The 19,910-nt window shown below is 28.0% G+C and overlaps 3 protein-coding genes across 9 annotated transcripts in view; 1 reads left to right on the forward strand and 2 right to left on the reverse strand.

Moving 5' to 3' along the window:
- Positions 1-7,486, reverse strand: part of LOC122502037 — a 78,751-nt gene extending 71,265 nt beyond the window's left edge. For 3 of the 5 annotated variants that reach the window (XM_043611893.1, XM_043611892.1, XM_043611890.1), the window contains exon 1: positions 6,884-7,486. The gene's annotated coding sequence lies outside the window, so the exon portion shown is untranslated. The remainder of the gene's footprint in view (positions 1-6,883) is intronic. The other 2 variants (XM_043611891.1, XM_043611894.1) reach the window with 2 other exon arrangements.
- Positions 7,487-10,100: 2,614 nt separating this feature from the next.
- Positions 10,101-12,505, reverse strand: LOC122502068 (pheromone-processing carboxypeptidase KEX1-like). Its single transcript, XM_043611935.1, has 7 exons — positions 12,378-12,505; positions 11,990-12,272; positions 11,174-11,298; positions 11,043-11,084; positions 10,758-10,966; positions 10,339-10,569; positions 10,101-10,201 (listed from the first exon to the last, which is right to left on the reverse strand). The coding sequence occupies exons 3-7, from the start codon at positions 11,251-11,253 to the stop codon at positions 10,101-10,103; spliced, it is 663 nt and encodes a 220-aa protein (XP_043467870.1). The 5' UTR covers positions 11,254-11,298; positions 11,990-12,272; positions 12,378-12,505.
- Positions 12,506-12,945: 440 nt separating this feature from the next.
- On the forward strand, positions 12,946-18,877 carry LOC122502039. 3 transcript variants are annotated; one of them, XM_043611896.1, is made up of 3 exons: positions 12,946-13,369; positions 15,201-17,934; positions 18,070-18,877. In XM_043611896.1, exons 1-3 carry the CDS (start codon positions 13,217-13,219, stop codon positions 18,474-18,476), a joined length of 3,294 nt encoding a protein of 1,097 aa, XP_043467831.1. In that variant the 5' UTR covers positions 12,946-13,216; the 3' UTR covers positions 18,477-18,877. The 3 variants fall into 3 exon arrangements, with proteins under 3 accessions (XP_043467831.1, XP_043467833.1, XP_043467830.1); XM_043611898.1 differs by having other exon boundaries at positions 18,121-18,877; XM_043611895.1 differs by having other exon boundaries at positions 15,201-18,877.
- Positions 18,878-19,910: the final 1,033 nt, after the last annotated feature.

Genomic DNA, 19,910 nt, shown 5'->3' on the forward strand with positions numbered 1-19,910 from the left:
AGGACCACGAAAATTTATCCGCGCATATTTTTTAAACAATTGTCAGCGAAAAGTTTTTTTTCACTGTTTTACTTGTGCATAAAATTGTTTCCTCACTGTGATAAAATTTAATAATCATAAATTAGTGATAACAAAATAACTTTCGTGAATCGTGAAGTTTACAACGTTCATTAATCAACCATTTAGAGGAAAAAATATTTTTCCAAGTAATTTTTATACAAAGTTTTTTTTAACTATTTTTAAAAGAAACACTTTTAAACAAAAAAATATTTTCTTTGTGAAAAATATAAATTTTAATCGTTTATCATAAACGTTGTGAACTTCACTCACGTAAATAATAATACCAATAAAATAACAACAACAATAATATTAATAATAAAAATAAAACTGATTATAAATATCAAAAAATGATCCAAATAAGAATAAAAGTGAATTAAAAAAAGCTTCGATTTGAGAAAGAAAAAAGAATCTTCAGACCCGGAAAATTTTGATTGTCTTGAGAAAAATTATGACCCACAATAAATTTTGAACGTTCAAATGAACGAAATATTTTTTGCAGTAATACAAATTTTTAAACAAAATTTTTATAAAATTCTTTGCAAAAATTCAATTATTTTTCCAGATAATAAAGTTCTTCACTAAAATTCAATTATTTTCAAAAAATTTAATAAATTCATTGTAAAAATTCAATTATTTAAAAAAAAAAATTTCACGAAAGAATTCAATTTTTTTCTTAATTCGTTATAAAATCTTTGCAAACATTCAATTATTTTCAAAAAAATTTTTACGAAAGAATTCAATTTTTTTTTCTTAATTCGTTATAAAATATTTCGAAAAAATTCAATTATTTGAATGTTTAATTTTAATTATTAACAAACACGATTATTTTAAAAACTTGAAAGAAATTGTTTATAAAATTCAATTATTTTCCTAAATAATAAAATTCTTCGAAGGAATTCTATTAGTATCAAATTTTTTGATAAAATTCTCTGCAACAATTAGATGATTTTTCAATACATTAATTTTAAAATTGAAATTTTTAAAAAAGTAAAATTATTAAAAAAGTTAAGAAACAAAAAAGCAAACTGCGAACAGATTACCGGAATACAACGATTATTAATATAGAAGATTTTTTTTTATTTTGACACAAAATTATTGTAGTAATAAAATTTTAAATAAATAAATTTCGTTCATTTGAATATGTTCAGAACTTTAGAATCATGAAAAATTGCATAATTAGCATATAAGGAAAATTATTCCAGCCAGCAAAATTGTAGAGCAATTTTTTTTTTTTGAACATTTGCCATTGTTGTTAATGTAATAAAAATAATAAACTAGAACAGCGAAAAATGCTGTTTCGATAACAAGACCCGTTACCCTCGTGTGGCTTGATAAGAATTTAATTGATAATCAAAAAGCGATTAATTAGTTTGAGAAGTTTAAATCAGATACGAGACAAAAATATCGCAAATTCCAGGTTTTTATCGAAGATAAACCATTAACTAACACTTTACCGTAATCAAAAGGTAATTATTGAATCTCACAATAGACTAACCGATAAGTGTATATAAATAATTAATGAAAAGGTCATCGATATTTGAGATTTGCTAAAATAAAAACATAACGTTATTAAGGAAAACTATTAAGTAATCTCAATTATCTAAACTATTTTTTTGATCTCAGATAGAATTTACAAACAAAATTTACAAACAATATAAATAATATTTAGAAATTTCCCTAGTTTTTAAACAAATTTTTTTTCTCTATTTTAATATTTTTCTAAATATCTAAAACTAAATCAAAAAATAAAAACTCTTTTTTACTTCGATTTTTTTCGAAAAACGTTTTCTTAGTTAAAAAATATTTAAAACGAATAATATTTATAAATTACCCTAGTTTTTGAACAAAATTTTTCTTTATATTTTAATATTTTTCTAAATAACTAAAACTAAATAAAAAAAGAAATTTTCTTCTTTTTCTTTCAAAAAACGTTTTCTTAGTTAAAAATGAATCTTTTTAATAAATAAAATAATTTTAATATCGAAATACAAATTAAAGGTTGAATAAAATTATCGTTACTTTAAACTTTAGAAACTTTAGAAACATATTTAGAGCAAACAATATCCGAATAAAATAGTTTATGTTCGTAAATAAAAAAATACTCAAAATGTATAAAGAAAAAAAATTAAAAACGCAATTATCTAATAGTATCCGAAATAAAATATAAATAGAATAAAAATAGATTGACGTAAGATGTAATTTAAATAATAATCAATGACTGTTGCTTGTGTTATAATTTATAATTAACATCATCTGTGGATTCATTTATCAAAAAAAAAATTTTTTTTCGTTGAAATATTAAATTCCCCCTATTCTGCGCTGTATACATATAGTTTGATAACTTATGAAATGGAGATTAAAAGGCAACATGTGCAAATATTGATAACTGCAGTGTGTGGTTTTCTTTATATGTTAAGATGTATATACACAATCCGAAGAAACTTCTTGTTTACTAATGATCGAATCGTCCTTGATTCGTGATCAAATGAAAATGCGTCGGATGTTCAAGTATCTTCAATTTTTATTATGCAGCACAGAGAAAATTCGTGACTGTAACAACCCGCTAAACCGGTTTTTGTCGTAGAATTTTAAATATTTCTTTTTTTTACCACCAACAATCGAAAATTACAGATTTGACACTTACGGATTTTTTTTTTAAATTTACAACTAAATTCTCGACTTTTATCATTAAAAATTTTTAATAATCGAATGAACTGTATTTTTAAAAAAAGTCTACCAACTATTGTAATGTAAATTTCCTTCGAAGAATTATAGACCATATTATAATTTACGAGTCAAAGAAGTAAAAAAATATTCTCGAAATTTTAACTGTAAATCTTCAAAAGTGTCAGTCATTTTATTTTTACATTCGAAAAATTTTTCAAATCGCAAAGTTAATCGAAAAATGAAAAAGAAAAGTTTTCTACTAAAAATGAAATTAAAAAAGTTTATTTTTATTTAATTGGACTTAATTGATTATTTCTCAGCTAATAGAAGGGTTTTATTATACCACAAGGAATTTATATGCAAATTTTCGACCCAGTCTTCATTACACGGAATAATAACACTTATTAGAATTTTAATGATCCTACAATAACCCTGATAAGTTTTTTTAATAGCTACTTTAATAAATCTTCACACACTTTAATGAAAGTTTGTATGACAATTCAAGGGGCGTGATTTCGTTCTGAAAAAAAGAACCCATTAATTGGAATAAATAAATATAATCATGTGAAACCGTTTTAATAGAAAATTTTAAAAAACCGTGTTTAGAAAAATAGTTTTAATAAGTATATTTAAAAAATATTTTAGTATTTAAAAAATATTTTAATAGTATTTAAAAAAATAATTTTAAAGTCTAGGAATCAAAGAAAATTAACTGTTTTTTAATTCTCAGTTTTCTCGAATTAATTATATGTTTCAATATGAAGTTTAAAATGAATGATTTTCTGGTATAAAAGCTAATAAAGTAATTATCGTGATCTGTTAAAAAAAATTCGTAAATGTCAATTCACTTGAGAAGAATCTTACGTCATATGCGGATAACGGTACCAACTTTACATTCAACACGTTTTATCCAATTCTCTCTCTCTCTCGTATAAAATAAAACTTGAAAACCACACATTGCATTCACAAATAAGGACCAAAATATTTTCAAAACAAAGTAATCTACGCACTATAAAAAATAACTGTATTCAAAATTCTCCTTCTTGGACTTTTATAACTTTTGTCATGTTTTTTTTAAATATTTTTTTTATGATTTTTAACGAGTCTTTTTCTTTATCAAAAATGTATTTGACCTACTTTTTAAGGACCAAACTCCTCGTCCTTACGGTTCTTAGCAAAAAGAAAAGAAAAATCAAGAAATAAAACGTTGCTATAATAACCACCTGTAAACGATTCACCTGAATTGACATCTGTCAAATGGTTAAACCTTCACAGGTGCCAAAGTGGAGAGAGAGCAGAGTTGCCACAAAAATTTAATTTTGTATTCTTCCTGACTTTTCCCTAATTTCCAAACTTTTTCCTTTCTGATTTTGACTTTTTCCCTTATTCTAAAACATCAATAATTTCTTCTTTAAATAAATATTTAATTATTATTTTTCCGTGGGAATTAAAATTATTCAAAACGTTCAAATTCAAATATTTTGAAATTAACTTATAAAAATTTTTTTTATTATAAAACATGAAGATATCGATCAGTCCGAGTCTTCGACTCGGAATGATCGATTCTTCATGTTTTATAAGAATTTAAATTGACATAATCCTAAAAAAAAATTTTCGCAAGAATTCAATTATTTTTACAAGTAGTAACATTTCTCAAAAGAATTCAATTATTAAAAAAAATGGAATTGAATTAGTTGCAAGAATTCAATTATTTTCCTAAAAAATAAATCGATTCTTCGGAAATTAATTTTTAAATCAATTTTTATTAGAAAATTCTATGAAAATTCAATTATTTAAATTCATAGTAAATAATTTATTCAATAATTGAATGTTTGTTAAAATTGAATTTTCATAAAGAATTTTATCAACAAATTTTTAAATAATTGAATTCTTTTGACGAATTTTAATAAAATTTTTAGGAATAATTTCATTTCTCAGGAAATTTGATGAAAATTGTATTAATTGAAATTCTGCCAAGAATTTTATTAAAATTTTTGAACATAATTGGATTTCTAAGAAGAAATTTTGTAAAAAATTTGAAATCCTGGGAAATTTTCAATATTTATAAAAATAATTCAATGTTTGCGTAGAATTCTATTAACATTTTCTTTAAATATAATTGAATTTCAACGAAGAATTTTGATGTTTATAATAAAGATAATTGAAATTATGACGAGAATTTTTTTAAAATTTGTGAAAATAATTGAATTTCTGAAAAGAATTTTATTACTTTTCAAAAAAATTGAATTCCTTCCGAGTAATTTTGATATCTATGAAAATAATTTAATTTTGCAAAGAAAGTTATTAAAATTCTTGAAAACAATTGAATTTCTGGAAAAGAATTTTGATATTTTTATCAAGATAATTGATTTCTTTCTAAGAATTGCTTTAAAATTTTGGAAATAATATTAAATACATATTAAAAAATTCTACTAATTTCATAACAGAATTGTAATTAAAATTGTATTAAAAATAATTGAAATTCTGCCATGAATTTTATTATTTATGAAAATAATTGAATAATTAAGTATTTTTAACTAAAATTCTTCTATAAATCTGTTATTTTTAATAATTAATTAAAGATATATTAAAAAATTGAACAAATTTTAGAAGAATTTAAAGTATTTTAAATTTTGAAAAAACTATGTAATTTCATTAAAATTTTTAATTAAATTAATTCAAAAATGAAATTTTGTAAAATTTCAAATTAAAACCTTTCGGAGTTTATCTATTTATACGAAAATTGTAAACTCGCAATTCTTTTAAAATTCAATTAATTTAGATATATTTAAGTAAAATTATTCATTAAATAATTTATAATTCGTGATTTTATGATATTTTATGAATTTAAATTCCCTGAATTTCCTAAAGAATTCTACTTTCCCTGACCTGTGGCAACCCAGGAGAGAAAACAGAAAAATCATCATCAATAATTATTATTAATAATTAATAATAATAAGATAAATTAATAGTGCGAATAATATCGACAGAAAGAAAAGAAGAAAATCCAAAAAAAGGGGAACATTTAGAAACGAAGCATTATTTAAAAATAATATTGAAATTGAAGTATTGAAAAAAGTATAATTGAAATAAAAATACTCAATTTTTCCAGAAAATTGCAAAATTTTACTGGATTCTCAAATATTGAATCAATGTCAAAAACTTGAGAAGAAAAAGACGAGATCAATATTTACCTGAGATTATATATACAGCTATTTATAGAGAAATGTGTGACAAATTCCAGACTCATTAGCTCAAACAATATAAATCATTCTTTTGTTTTCCCAACTTATTGTCAATCGTTATTATTCTATGATCAAAAATAAATATTTTATTTATCAATTTTCACTCATGTAATCTTTGCATTGCTAGTTTATATTTATATTGTTAATTGTAAATTGTTAATTTCTACCTTATAAATTTTATACAGAACCTTAATTGATATTTCTTCTACCTAGTTTATTATTTATAACTAAAAAGACTTTTCATATTCTTTTAATATGAATTAATTTATTCCAGAAATTCTAAATTTGTAATAAAGAAAAGAAGTGATTGCAAATGGAAATTTCTACATGAATTGCATTGCGAAAGAAGTTTATAGAAGGAGATTTAAATATAAATTTGTAGCATTTTAGGAAAAAAGAATTTCCCACAATTCTAAATTCTAAATGGTAGAAAAATGACTTTATGTATGGAATTCATGGTAGCAGTGGAAAGTAAAGGTTACTGTATTCATAAACCTTTATAGGTAAATAACAGGTGTGTTGTTCGGAAAATAAATCTCGTATCTGTTTATTTGTAGACTTTAGAAGAATATACCTGTGAACCTTGCAAATAAGGTCAAGGAACCCAAAAGTGGTTTTTAAAGAAACGATTTTTCTTATTCTAATTGCAGTAAAAAATTGACAAACGGTCCAAAATTACCTAAAAATGGGATAAATATCAAATGAGTTAAGACCAAGAAAATTTGCAATTTTCGCCTCAAATTTGATACAAACTGGTAACCAGTACAATTTTTCTCAAAAAAAAACAATATCTTTTTCCCCAACATAAAAATGGAGCAAACAATCTATTTTTTTCCCAACATAAAATGGAGCGAAATAAAACGAGAAAAACCGAAAAATTCCTTATAAATCTAAAGAAAATGAATTCTTACAGAGATTGCTGGCTGGAATAAATGACCGATCTTCGGGGCCTGAATAGAAAATATTCCCCGATTGCGACGGCGCGGTGGCGGAGGAGGTTACCTGTCAGCGCACATTCCAGAATCCCACAGTTTATTCACTCGATCCACTGCATTCGAAATTCCTTTCCAACGTAAGCGCCGCCGCTTTGGCAAATTTTATTTGCATCACGTATAAAAATTTTCACAATTAAACATTCAACTAAAAAAGAATCCGAAAGAAAAATAATTCTTGTGCACTTCCACTTGTTTTCACACAGAATGGCAAACAACTATAGGGCCCACCAACAATAACACTTTGCTTGGAGAACATACACATAATCGCCGTGTTCACCAATTTTTCAATTCCAATGCAGAAGAAAAAACCATCACGAAAAAAAAAGAATGGACAATTTGAGGATTATATTTTTCAAAGATTATTATAATCCTTTTTTAAAGGCGGAAGATAAAATAAACTTGGGGGGTGATGAATGGAGAACGGCACGAGAGAACAATGAACATAACACACGCGAGAGGCACCAAGACTATAGCGCGGGTAAAATACTATAATGAACTCACAGGCTTTCGCCTGCGGTGTGGAGAGTGCAGAATATGCCGGCCAATCCCCACTACGTATGAATGCCACATGGTATACCTGATGGCCAATCGAAGACGAGAAACGATCAGGAGCGTAGTTGAACTATCAGAAACCACAAGTTCGATTTTTATTGAAAATGTAATTCTTTTATGATTTTAGTTTTTTTGGTTTCTTTAAAGCAGATGATTTAATTCCCAGGCGAATTAGACTGAAATCAAAGGGTTTGCTTTCCTTATCTAGAAGAATATCAAGAGAAGTTTATCCGAAAATTGAGAGAAACTGGAGAACCTTTTTGTCACCATCACAAATGACGCGGGATTTAAATTTCAAATCTTTTAGAAATAGACCAATCAAAGAAGACGAATTTGCGCAGGTAGATTTTTAAATTCAAATTTCACGTGTTTTTTCCTTCAGAAAAGAAAAATTTGTATTAATAAAAACTTTCTTTTTACAAAATTGATAATTTTTCCATCCTTAAAGTAATTAATCAGTAAGAAAATTGATATCAATAAAGTTCATTACTTAAAATTTATTATTTAATGAACGATTTTTTACACTTGATGAACAATTAAAAAAAAAATAAAGTGATCGTTCATCCCAATGCTATGAGTGATAAAATCGAAAATTTTAATTTAATAAAATATTAGAAACTTTTCTAATTTAAAATTTAAAAAACAATTTTTCAGAAATACAGGCTTTGTACTCCATTTATTAATTTTAAAAAAGTAGTTTTAAGACTGATAAAGTAATAAAAAAGTAGCTATCAAAAAATAAAAGTTGACTCTAGTTTTTAAAAATTTTTAAATTAAATTAAAATTCCATTAAATTACATTCGAAAATAAAATAATATTTTTTAAATAAATATTTCAACACCTATTTATTTTCACAGGAATTAAAATATTTCAAATGACTTGAATGTAAAGCTTTTTTGAAATTCAAAATTACAACTGCAAGTCTTCTAAAATTCAATTATTTTTTCAAATTTTCGAATTTATTCACAACTTTAATCATTTTATTTTTCAATAAAAATTTTAATATTATTAAAGATTTAGAACAATTAAAATTTTTAAAGATTTCAATTCAAAAAATCTTTTGAAATTTAATTAATAAAAATTTACACTATAATGCTTCTGATATTCAATTATTATCTGAAATTTTAACTAAAATTCAATTTTAAATCAATTGAATTTCAATTTTCAATTAAAAAATCTTACAAGAATACAAATTATTTAAATATAAAAAATTAGTAATTTATTGAATAATTGAATATTTCTTAAAATTGAATTCTTATAAAGAACTTTATCAAAATTTTTTTAAATAATTGAATTCTTACGAAAAATTTCGGCGCGAAAATAATTATTACATTCTAATAAACAAATTATATAAACATTTTTTAAATAGTTGAAATCATTCGAACAATTTTAATAAAATTCTTAAGAATAATTCCATTTTTCGAAAAAAATTATTTTAAATTGTATTAAAAATAATTGAAATCATGTTATGAGTTTTATTATTTATAAAAATAATTGAATTCTTGCAACGAATGTTATTAAAATAATTGAATTCCTATAGGAAGAATTTTATTATTCATAAAAATAATTGAATTCCTGAGAAGAATTTTTTTATTTATAAAAATAATTGAATTTTTGTGTAGAAGCCTGAAGCCTTTTTTGAGTACGAAGCCTGAAAGTAATAAGATTTTTTGTAAACATTTATCCAGAGAAATTATTAAAAATAATTCAGAAATAGAATTTAGAGTTGCAAATAAATATCTCTTATTGATGCAATTTATTAGTGTGAAACGATTCTTTTCATTGAAAAATTAGATATTCTGATATATACTCGAGAGTAGAATTCGCATGCAATTGGCAAAACACGATAAAAAGTATTGTAGTTTAAAGACGATCATAATTCATTAACAGGTCTCGAATTTATAAACCAGTTTTATTTATTGACTTGGACAATTTAAGGCTTATCGCTTGAGAATAATTTAAGCAAACAGGTTTTCTGCCACGGTCCCTTAAAGAAAACACCCACGTTGACGGAAATTCATACATGGCAAAAGAGGCTTCAATTATCGATATCACTTTGTTCCAAAGAATACGCAAATAACAAAAAAAGAATCTCCCCTTCTTTATAATTACTTCCATTTCTCTTGTTTCAAGTATTTTAAAACAAAAAAATGGCTAACTTCGAAAATTATCCAATTATAGAAAATTACCTATAGTACATACACTTCCGTACAGAAAGAACAGAAAAAAATGACAAAAAATAATTTTTTAGAAAATGAGTCTCAAAAAGTTGAGAACTTTTTTTTGTCTTTTATTTTGATAAATGAGAATCCGTGAGTATAACGGGGGTTCGAGAAATGAAAGAAGCTTTTTTGAGGAAGGTCACTGACACCGATCTACACGCTTTCTTTGACGAAGAGGGGTCAAGTTCTGCACGCATGATGTCGGCTTTACGTTTAAAGGTATCGTTGAGCATTCCTTGCGGGATATCGTATTACGAAACATATACGCGATGAACGTCAAGCGCACATTGCCGCACAGGGTAAATATTTACCAAAAATATTTAATTCTAATAAACACTATTTATCTCAATTTCCCAAGTTTATCCAAAGTATGAAATGAAAATAACGAAATTCGCGAAAATTGGAAATAAAATACGTGACCTCGGTAAAGAACCACTAGATTTGTCTTCATAAACTGTTTCTGTAAAGAATTACAGAAAATTTAATAATATAAAAGTTTATTATTTTTGGATGTCTCGATTTTGATTTGTCCTGAATTTTTCTCGAAATTGTCAACAATTTTTTATGATTAGAAAATAAACGATTAAAATAACTCACCATAATCGTCTGTGGTAACTGCTGGCATTGTCAAATCATTATTATTTTTCTCATTCTCCTCTTCTTCATTATCTTCAATATTATCTGAAGTATTTTTAGTATCGTCGGAATCATAATCCTTGTCATTGTCATCAAAGTCGTCGTCATCAACGGTTCTTTTTTTCTTCTCGAATTCCTCGTTATCATTCTTGTTCATTATTTCATAATCGTCCGCATCGTCGTACAAATTTCCTAAAAGTAGAGAAAATAAAAGAAATAAATTGAAATGTTTTTAAATGATTTCATTAAATTTTTTACTATTGTCTTGACAACCAAATAATTCCTCCTAACTAAAAAAGAATTAAAAACTAAAAATGTGAATTTAAAAAAGTAAATAAAAAGTAAAATCTAAAAACAAATACTTTGAAATATAAAAATACCATTAATTTTTTCTCGATTAAATTCCTCATATTCGTCGATATCATAACTTTCACTTTCCTTAATTTGATTTTCAGGAAGAAAGCCTCTGCGCCTCGAGACAATAGGACATGAAATAGAACGAGTACAAGGCATAGTAAATCGTTTTACCTCCATGATTCCATTTTCGATAAACACCTTGCATTCACACGATTCTCTTGTATTGGCGCAACTAAAGAAAATTGAAAATTATATTTCTTATTATTCTTGGAAAAAAAATATTTAAGAAAAAATTTATTCAAACTTACCAAAATGGTCCAGGTCCAATGCAATCAATTCCATTTTTCTCACTGAAAATTAAAATCATGAATTTAAAAACAAATTATACAGAAAAAGCGAAATAAAAATAATTATTGATTTTCATAATTCGTTTTCTTACCAAAATGCCCTTGAAACAAGAGATCCTTTACCACAAGACACGTTACACTCCGGCTCTGACCATTCGCTCCAGGAGGACATGACTTTTGGTTTCACTGATGACCAAAGCCCAAGTTCTTCACAAAACTGCGAAAAAAAAATTAATAAATAAAAAGTTTCTTATAAAACGATTATAATAAAATTTTTAAATTTTAATTTCTTTTTTTAATTTTTAACTAAAATTTTTCTAATTATTGAACGCACTGGCTGTTTTTGACGACAATCGGGGTCACATTGAGGGGAATGAATTCCCATTATTGTTTTTACAGTGCATTTAGCAACTCCACAAACTTCTCTTGGAAAACAAATCGACTTGGGCAAAGGTTCCGAAAAACATGTTGGAAAACCTTTTGAATAATATTTAGTTCATACAGAGTTTACAATAAAAATTGAGAATCCAGTTAATTATTGACTACTCAAGTTAATTGCAGTGACAATATAATTTGAGTCCAGGCAATTATTTTTTTTAAATTTAATGTTAAAATGACAATAATTTTGTTGAATTTTGTCTATAGACAAAATGTACATAATTAAGTATTAGTAATGATAATATTAATAATTAATTAATTACTATTGATAATAATAATAGTAATTAATTAATTACTAATAATTTGCTATAATAATAATTAATCATAATAAATAGTTGAATAAAATTGTTGTAATTAAAAAAATTTAACCTTAAAAGTAATAAAACTTTGTTAATAAACAAAAGTAAAAAATTGCAAAAAAAATTTGCCGTAAAAACGAATATGCAGAATAATATTATACTTTTTGTTACCTTCCGTCTGATGCAGCTTTCGACCAGCAAGGGAGAGAAAACACTTACAATTTGGTAGATATTTAAGAAGATTAATGTCACAAAGTCTCCTGTGAACTCGAGCACTTGTGTTAGAGGTTGGAGTGGCTTCGTTGAAAACGCAGTCTTTTTGTCGAATTCTCAGTAATTCAGATGAACATAATTTCCATGAACGCAACGTTCCGCAGTCACAAATCCCGAGGAAAAGTTCATCAATTCCGGAATTGCCCGGCGGTCTAGACAAATTTTCCATCTCGACGAATAACTATTGTTTAAGAAATGATCATTAAACATATTTTCTAGGTTATATTATATTATTATAAGAATAATTTTACCAATTTTACTAAATTAAAGATGAAAATTAACTTACGGCACAAAAGCCCTCGCCAATTTCAACAAAGACGCAGTGCTGCAAATGAAATTTACCGATCCAGTGAGATATATTATACCTTGGTGGAAAGAAACTATTATCTTTAGATCGAAATTTACTACTTTTCTTTATATGAAACACTTTTGTGACTGGAATAATATGTATAATAATTAGAAAAATTAATAATTTAGTAGCGTGCATGCTTGCACGAACTTGTCGCGACCGTTACGAATTTGTACGAAATGAAGTTGGTTACGAAGTGAATTTCGATTATCATCGTAATGCAAATATCGATCATTTGAATGCTGAAAACAAAAAATCAAAAGTAATCATTACCGAATATTTAATAAACTTCTGTATTAATAAATTAAATTAAATATATTTTTCTTAAAATGTGTACATGTGTATTATAGAGTTGGCGCGTAAAAATTAAAACTAAGTGTCGGTAAGTAAGTTTTGGATTCTAAATAGTTCCCGCGCGTCCCGCATGGCAACAGTTACTTTACCGACCGGTCTGTTTTGTGATGGCGCTGCTGTGCAAATATCAGTAATAGGTGGAGTACAGTGTCAGTTCTATGTTGATCACGACGCCGAGTAAAGATTCTTCTCTCCGCCATATCATTAAATTTTGTTTTCGGTGTTTCTCAGACGCTTATTCTCGACGCTTACCGACGCTCGGCGTCGTCCGTTCAGTTACATGCGATTGACGCGCGATCGGGTAAATTAACGTGGTGCAAAAGCGAAACCATCTCCGTTAATCACGGACCGTTTGGAAACTACAAGTACGAAGCAAGTGTACGTTAAACAATAAAACGTGTACGAAGATAAGTGAACAAAAAATGGAGAATAGGCCGGCGACGCTTCGTTCCAGGCGTGTCTGTCGATTTTGTCTGACGGAATCCGAGCCGTTGAGCTACATTTATGATCGTGAAATGAGCAGATCATTCCTAGTGCCGCTTACTCTCCAGATTATGTCGTGTGTCGGCATTGAGGTAACAATATTTATTTTTTGTGATATGCAATTGTTTTTATTGTTTCGCAGTTGTTTAATTTTTTGACCGATAGAGGAGTTTTTTTATAAAATTCATTAATTGTGTGAATGATTAAAATTATCTAGTACACAAGTCAATAGCAAGACTGATAATGTAGTCTATGGGATTACCGGCAGAGTCGGACATTGAACGCACCTAGTAACCGCTATGTGCGACGATTATTATTTTCTGGAGAACAAAAAAAAGGGGGGTGGGAGAGGTACTAAATTTATCTTTTTTGTTGTAGTTAACAATCTAAAGAAGGGAAATTGTCAAATTATTTATTCATTTTTTCAATTAATTTCCCTACAAGATTTTCTATTATACGAAAGGTTTTCTTTTGTTGTTTTTTTGCTGTTTAATCAAGAATGAATTTTAATTATTTTTTATTGATTTTGTTGATAATGCAGATTGACAATTTACATTTAAATTGTAACGTTTGAGTAAAAACACTGCTTACCATTTGAGTTTATAAACAACGTAAACAACAAAAGTATTTTACTTATTGTTTTAAATAATATTTACAGTATTTTTTAAAGAGACATTTTAGTATTTACTTATTAGGACAAACATTTTTTGTTGAAGTGAGCGCTATTTCTCCTTTTTCCAATTTATCCAAAAAGCAATCTTTTATCTTTTTTAAACATTTAATTCTAAAAAATAACTTAGAATTTCTTACAAAACATTTTCGATGTTGTCTATTTACACTTCTTTAAGTATTTAAATATAATTACAAGACAAAAATTAAATGACGGCAGGTTCATATTGTTGAAGGTTTAATTATTAATTTTTAATACTATGGCTGTCAATTTTATATTATAATAAAAAAATATAAATTAATAAATGTAAATAAATGTATTTTATATTTATAAATTTATTATATTAATTATTATTTTTATTATTATTATTTATAAATTTATATTTTATTATAAAATTTTATAATGAAACGTCAATTTTATATTATAATAAAGAAATATAAATTAATAAACATAAATAAATGTATTTTATATTTATAAATTTGTATTTTATTATGTATTATTATAAAATGTTTAACATGCGAAAAAATTAATTATTTAATGGATATTTGAATATTTTATTCATATTCAAAGTGTTAATATTTATAATAATAAATATTTAATTATATTGTATAACAATTATAAAATATGTATTAAAAAATTATATAATTAATTTATTAATTATTATAATAGTTAATAATTGTAGAAAACAATTTTTGCTTAAATTTTTCTTAAAATTATTTATGATAATCAACGTTTAAACTTTCATATTTTATATTTTAACTAAAATTTAAGCAACAATATTTTTGCTGTTTTCTAGAATGATATAATATGAGTAGAATAAATTTATTTTTTTAATTTACTATTTTAATAATTTTAATTTAATTTAAATATTTTTAAATGAAGTAAATATTTTTTTCTACGTTTTTTAATCCTTCATCCCTCGATTTGCCAATCCGACTAAAAGTGCTCTATGTAATTTTTTATGTAATGTATGTAATTTTTTTTATTGTAAAAATGCGTTTTGTGTAATTTTATAAGAATATAACTTGTGTATTTTTGCTTCTATTTTTTAAAATTATTTTGCAACTGTTATTCTTCTTATGTACAATTATAAGCGAAATAGTTTTAATTTTAATAAAAAAGAGTTAATTTATTAATTATTTTTTAGTTAATTTTTTTTTTCATTATATATTATAATTTATTGTATAAAATAAAAAGTTGAAATCATAATAAAGTTTTTGTTATGATTAAAGTTGAATATTTAAATGTTAAAGGTATATGCGGCTGATGGAATGCCACAGATGATATGCAACACTTGTCGCTGGAATTTAGACCGCTCATATAAATTTAAACAACAATGTAAAAAAGCCGATGAAGCTCTTCGAGCTTATCCTGTATCTGGAGTACTTCCTCGACCATTTCCGCCAATTTCTACCGAACCACCCGATACAAATAATAAAAGATCAGCTGAGCAGCGTGCGCACAATGAACAACAAAAAAAGGCACGACTTGATAATGGCGATCGTGAAAGAAGAGAACGACAAGCGGAAAAACAAAGTAAAGAAGAGAGAATTGATATATATGACGAGGATCAAGATCGCGGCAGCGAAGGTGAAAATGAAGCGGGCAATGAAAAAGAGGACAGAAAATTAGAACCAGGTGAAGTTCGTGTTCATTCCTGTACACTTTGCGAGAGAACTTTTCCACTGAGACAAGCTCTGCTTTTACACATTCAACGTGCTCATCGTGATCGCAATTATAAATGCACCGAGTGCGATCGTATGTTCTTCTCTAAATATGATCTTAATAAACATATTTTAACACACTCGGAAGATAAACCATACACCTGTCAAATTTGCAACAAACAATTCGCTCGAGCCAATTTACTTCAACGTCACGAGAAAGTACATCGTGACGAATTGCGTTACGGATGTCAGCACTGCGATCGAGAATTCTTCACCACCGATGAACTTGAGAAACACGAGGAAAGCGCACACAAGGCGAACAAACCTTTCCAATGCAACATCTGCAACAAGCGCTTCACCTACAAACAAGGTCTCGAACGTCATGAAATGCTCCACAGCGAGGACAAGACTTTCGTTTGTGAATATTGCAAGGAGGCTTTCCGCACCAGTACAAAACTTGCCCGTCATTTGTCAACACACGCCGGACATCGTCCATATCTCTGCAAATTGTGTCCACGAACATTCCTTCTCTCTCACCATCTCACGAGACACATGCGCTCCCACTCCGTCGAGAAACGTCACGTCTGCGAGGACTGCGGCAAAGCCTTCAAGCGCAAAGAGAGTCTCGAGGTTCATCAACTCACCCACACGAAGCGATCAGGTCTCGGATTAACCTGCGACGTCTGTCAGGATACGTGTCGCAATCGTGCCGACTACGTGACACACATCAAGCAACACATCGAAGCCGGCGAGAAAATGGGACCAGACGGACTTCAGCCGGACATCAAAGAGAAAATAGAAATCGATTCCGAAGACGAGGAGGACGAGGAGCAGTATTCCGACGGCGACGACGACTACGAACCGCCACCCTACATCGTGAAGAAAATTCCCAAAATCAAGACAGTCGAGAGTGAGGAAGAGGCCGACCGAATGGACAAGGAAATGCGGGACGAAAAGGTCGTCTACGTGCGTGGCAAAGACGGCACCATGGTCAAGAAAACAATCAAAACCCTCATGCCAATTCAGCGACGAGAAGCCACCGAAATCGTCAAGAGCCCCACCCAAAAGACACCCATGAAACAGGAAGACATTCCCAAAGGTCGAGTCGACGAGACCGAGGCCCAAGTGCAAAAAATCGTCGAATCCGTATTCAAGGAACACAAAATCCCCCTCAAACATCAAACCACTCCAGAACCATCAAAAAATGTCCAAACTCCCCAAAAGATCACCACAAGTCCCAAAGAAGAGAAACTCGAACAAAAACCAATGAATACAGTGAAAGTAATCAAGAGAATCGTCGTCAGAAAACCTGTCGGCAGTGGCGAAACAATCGCCAAGGATTGCGACCTACCAGGAATTTCCCAATCAGTCCAATCACCCGCCTCTGGTGTCAAGGTAACCAAACGTGTCATCGTCCGAAGAATCATCCGCCAAGGCGATACCACACGAGAAGTAATCATGAATCCCGACGGCACCATCATCGATCCTTCCGAACTCGCAAAATTACCCACCGGCAACGTCGTCAAACGTGTCGTCATGAAGAAACCCCTCGACAAATCCCAAAATCTCATCCAATCCATGATGCAATCTCCCGAAATAGTCCGACCACAACCAAAACTTACCGAATCCACCGATCCTTTGAAATTCGAACTGAAAACAACCCAAGGCCCCGGCGCCACAATCGTCAAAGTCGACGAAACCTCCACCAAGGATCAGGAGACGAAGGAGAAACTAGAACAACTGGAAAAAAGAGTCGAGCAGCAGAGATTGAAAATCGAGGAGCTACAAGCGAGAAAGCAGCAGGAGTACGAACCGGCCGATGAGATGCTTCCGGAACGACACGATGAATCCGAGGACGAGCAACAATTACCCCTGAAGAGGGTGTTCGTGAAACGAAAGCAGAGTATCTACGACGAGGAGCAGGAATACGACGAGACTAAAGTAGCTAAAGAGGAGTTACAATCGACCGAATCTTTCGAAGTCGAAACACCAAAGCAGAGCAATAAACCGTCGATCACCAGCTCCAAGGTCTACGGGAACAAGAAAATAATTCTCTTGAAACCTGAAGAGCAACCAGCTACAGATCCAGATCCCGAGGATGCTGAAATCAGTCAAATGAATCAGGAACTCTCGAATATTCTCGACTCGACGGACAGTATCGTAAAAATGCAGGCGACAACTCTGAGTCAATTGACAGAAATTTCCTCCATTAGTGTCTCGGAGGCGAATCAGAAAATCTACATGGAAAGTGTTGAGAAGGAGGAAGCTGTCGAGCAGATGGAACAAGAACCAGTCGAGGAAGTCGTTGGAGCAGTTAGCGAAGGTAATGAAACTAATGAAGTTAATGAAATTAATGAAACTAATGAAGTTAATGAAATTAATGAAGTTAATGAACTTAATGAAGTTAATGAACTTAATGAACTTAATGAAGTTAATGAACTTAATGAACTTAATGAAGTTGGCGAAGTTGGCGAAGTCGGCGAAATTCCTGAAGTTGGTCAAGTTACAGAAGAGCAGAGCGAAGGTGTGAATAACGAGAATATAATTTCCGAAGCGGTTCCAGAGGAGGAGAAAATGGAAATTGAACAACAAGAACAAGAAGAGGAGCAACAGGAGACGGTGCAGAATGACGAGAATATTGAGCAAGTTCAAGAGACAACGTTATCATTGAGCGGCCACGAGATTTCTGCCTCGGAGGATATGTTCGAGCAATCGGGCTCCGTTCTCGAGAGTCAGAAGAGTGATAATACACCGTTGGAAGATTCTGTGATTGAATTGTCGCAGACTAATGATACCATCACTTTAAATGATACGCATGATAGTCGAGATAGTCTTGAGGATAAACTCTCACAAATGGAGGGATGAAGGTAGATTTAATTCGTAGCAATATTTTTTTGCTTCACAAATTTTGTTAAGTGATATTTTTTACTTGTAAACCAACTTCTTTTCGAAGGAGGAATTTTTCGTTTACATAAATTCAGGGATGTGTGGAAATTCTATAAAAATTCAATTTTTATTTTCTTTTTCTTTTTTTCATTCAGTGGTAAATTTTGCATGTGTAATCTTTTTTATCGATGGATTGAAATTTAAAAATACAATTGATATTTTTAACTTTTAATCCTTTTGTTGAAAATTGGTAAAGTTTACAATGTTTACAATCAATTATTTAGAAAAAAAAATAATTTTCCACTTAAAATTTGGTAAATTTTTGCAAATTTTTTTCCAGATTAGGAACTGAAAATAGAAAAATTTGAGAACAAAAAATATCGTTTTCTGAAGAAAAATATTTTATATTCAAATCTGTGTCTAAAAGAGCTTTAAGAAATATTTTCTGGAGAAAAAACTTATAAGAAAATTTTGTGAACAAAAAAATTGTTTACTGAAGAAAAAATATTTCTTCATTCAAATTTTTTTCTAAAGAAACTAATTATAAATTTTTCTTGATTAACAATTGAAAAAAGAAAAATATTTTTACATTTAAATTTTGCTCTAAAGAAATTTTTGCAAATTTTTTCTACAATTAGAACTGAAAATAGAAAAATTTGTAAACAAAAAAAATATCGTTTTCTGAAGAGAAAAATATTTTTTCTTGAATAAAAAAAATAAAAGATAAAAGAACGATATTATTTGTTTACAAATTTTTCTTGTTAATCAAGAAAATATTTGTAAACTTTTCTTTAGAGAAAAATTTGAATGAAGAAATATTTTTTCTTCAGCTAACAATTTTTTTGTTCACAAAATTTTCTACTAGTTAATTAGGAAAAAATTTCTAAAAGTTCTTTTAGACAAAGATTTGAATATAGAAATATTTTTTCTTCGGAAAATGATATTTTTACATTCAAATTTTTGTTCAAAAATAAATTTAGAAATTTTTTCTTAATTAACAATTAAAAAAAAAAAAATTTTGTAAATTAAAAAATTGTTTTCTGAAGAAAAAATATTTCTTGATTCAAATTTTTGTCTAAAGAAACTAATAATTTTTTCTTAATCAACAATTGAAAAAAGAAAAACTTTGTAAACAAATATCGTTTTTATTTTACTTTCTTTATTCGAGAAAAAATATTTTTACATTGAAATTTTGGTTTAAAGAAAAATTTTCAAATTTTTTCTTGATTGAAAAGTAAAAGAAGAAAATTTTCTAAAATCGTTATTTGAAGAAAAAGTATTTTTACATTCAATTTTTTGTATAAAGAAACGTTTAGAAATTTTTTCTTGACTAGCAACTAAAAAAAAAGAGAATTTTGTAAGTAAAAAAATTTCTTTTTCTGTATAATTATTAAAATTTATTAATTTTGATTA

Source organism: Leptopilina heterotoma, unplaced genomic scaffold, assembly GCF_015476425.1.
Source record: "Leptopilina heterotoma isolate Lh14 unplaced genomic scaffold, ASM1547642v1 Lhet_22, whole genome shotgun sequence".
Lineage (NCBI taxonomy): Eukaryota > Metazoa > Arthropoda > Insecta > Hymenoptera > Figitidae > Leptopilina > Leptopilina heterotoma.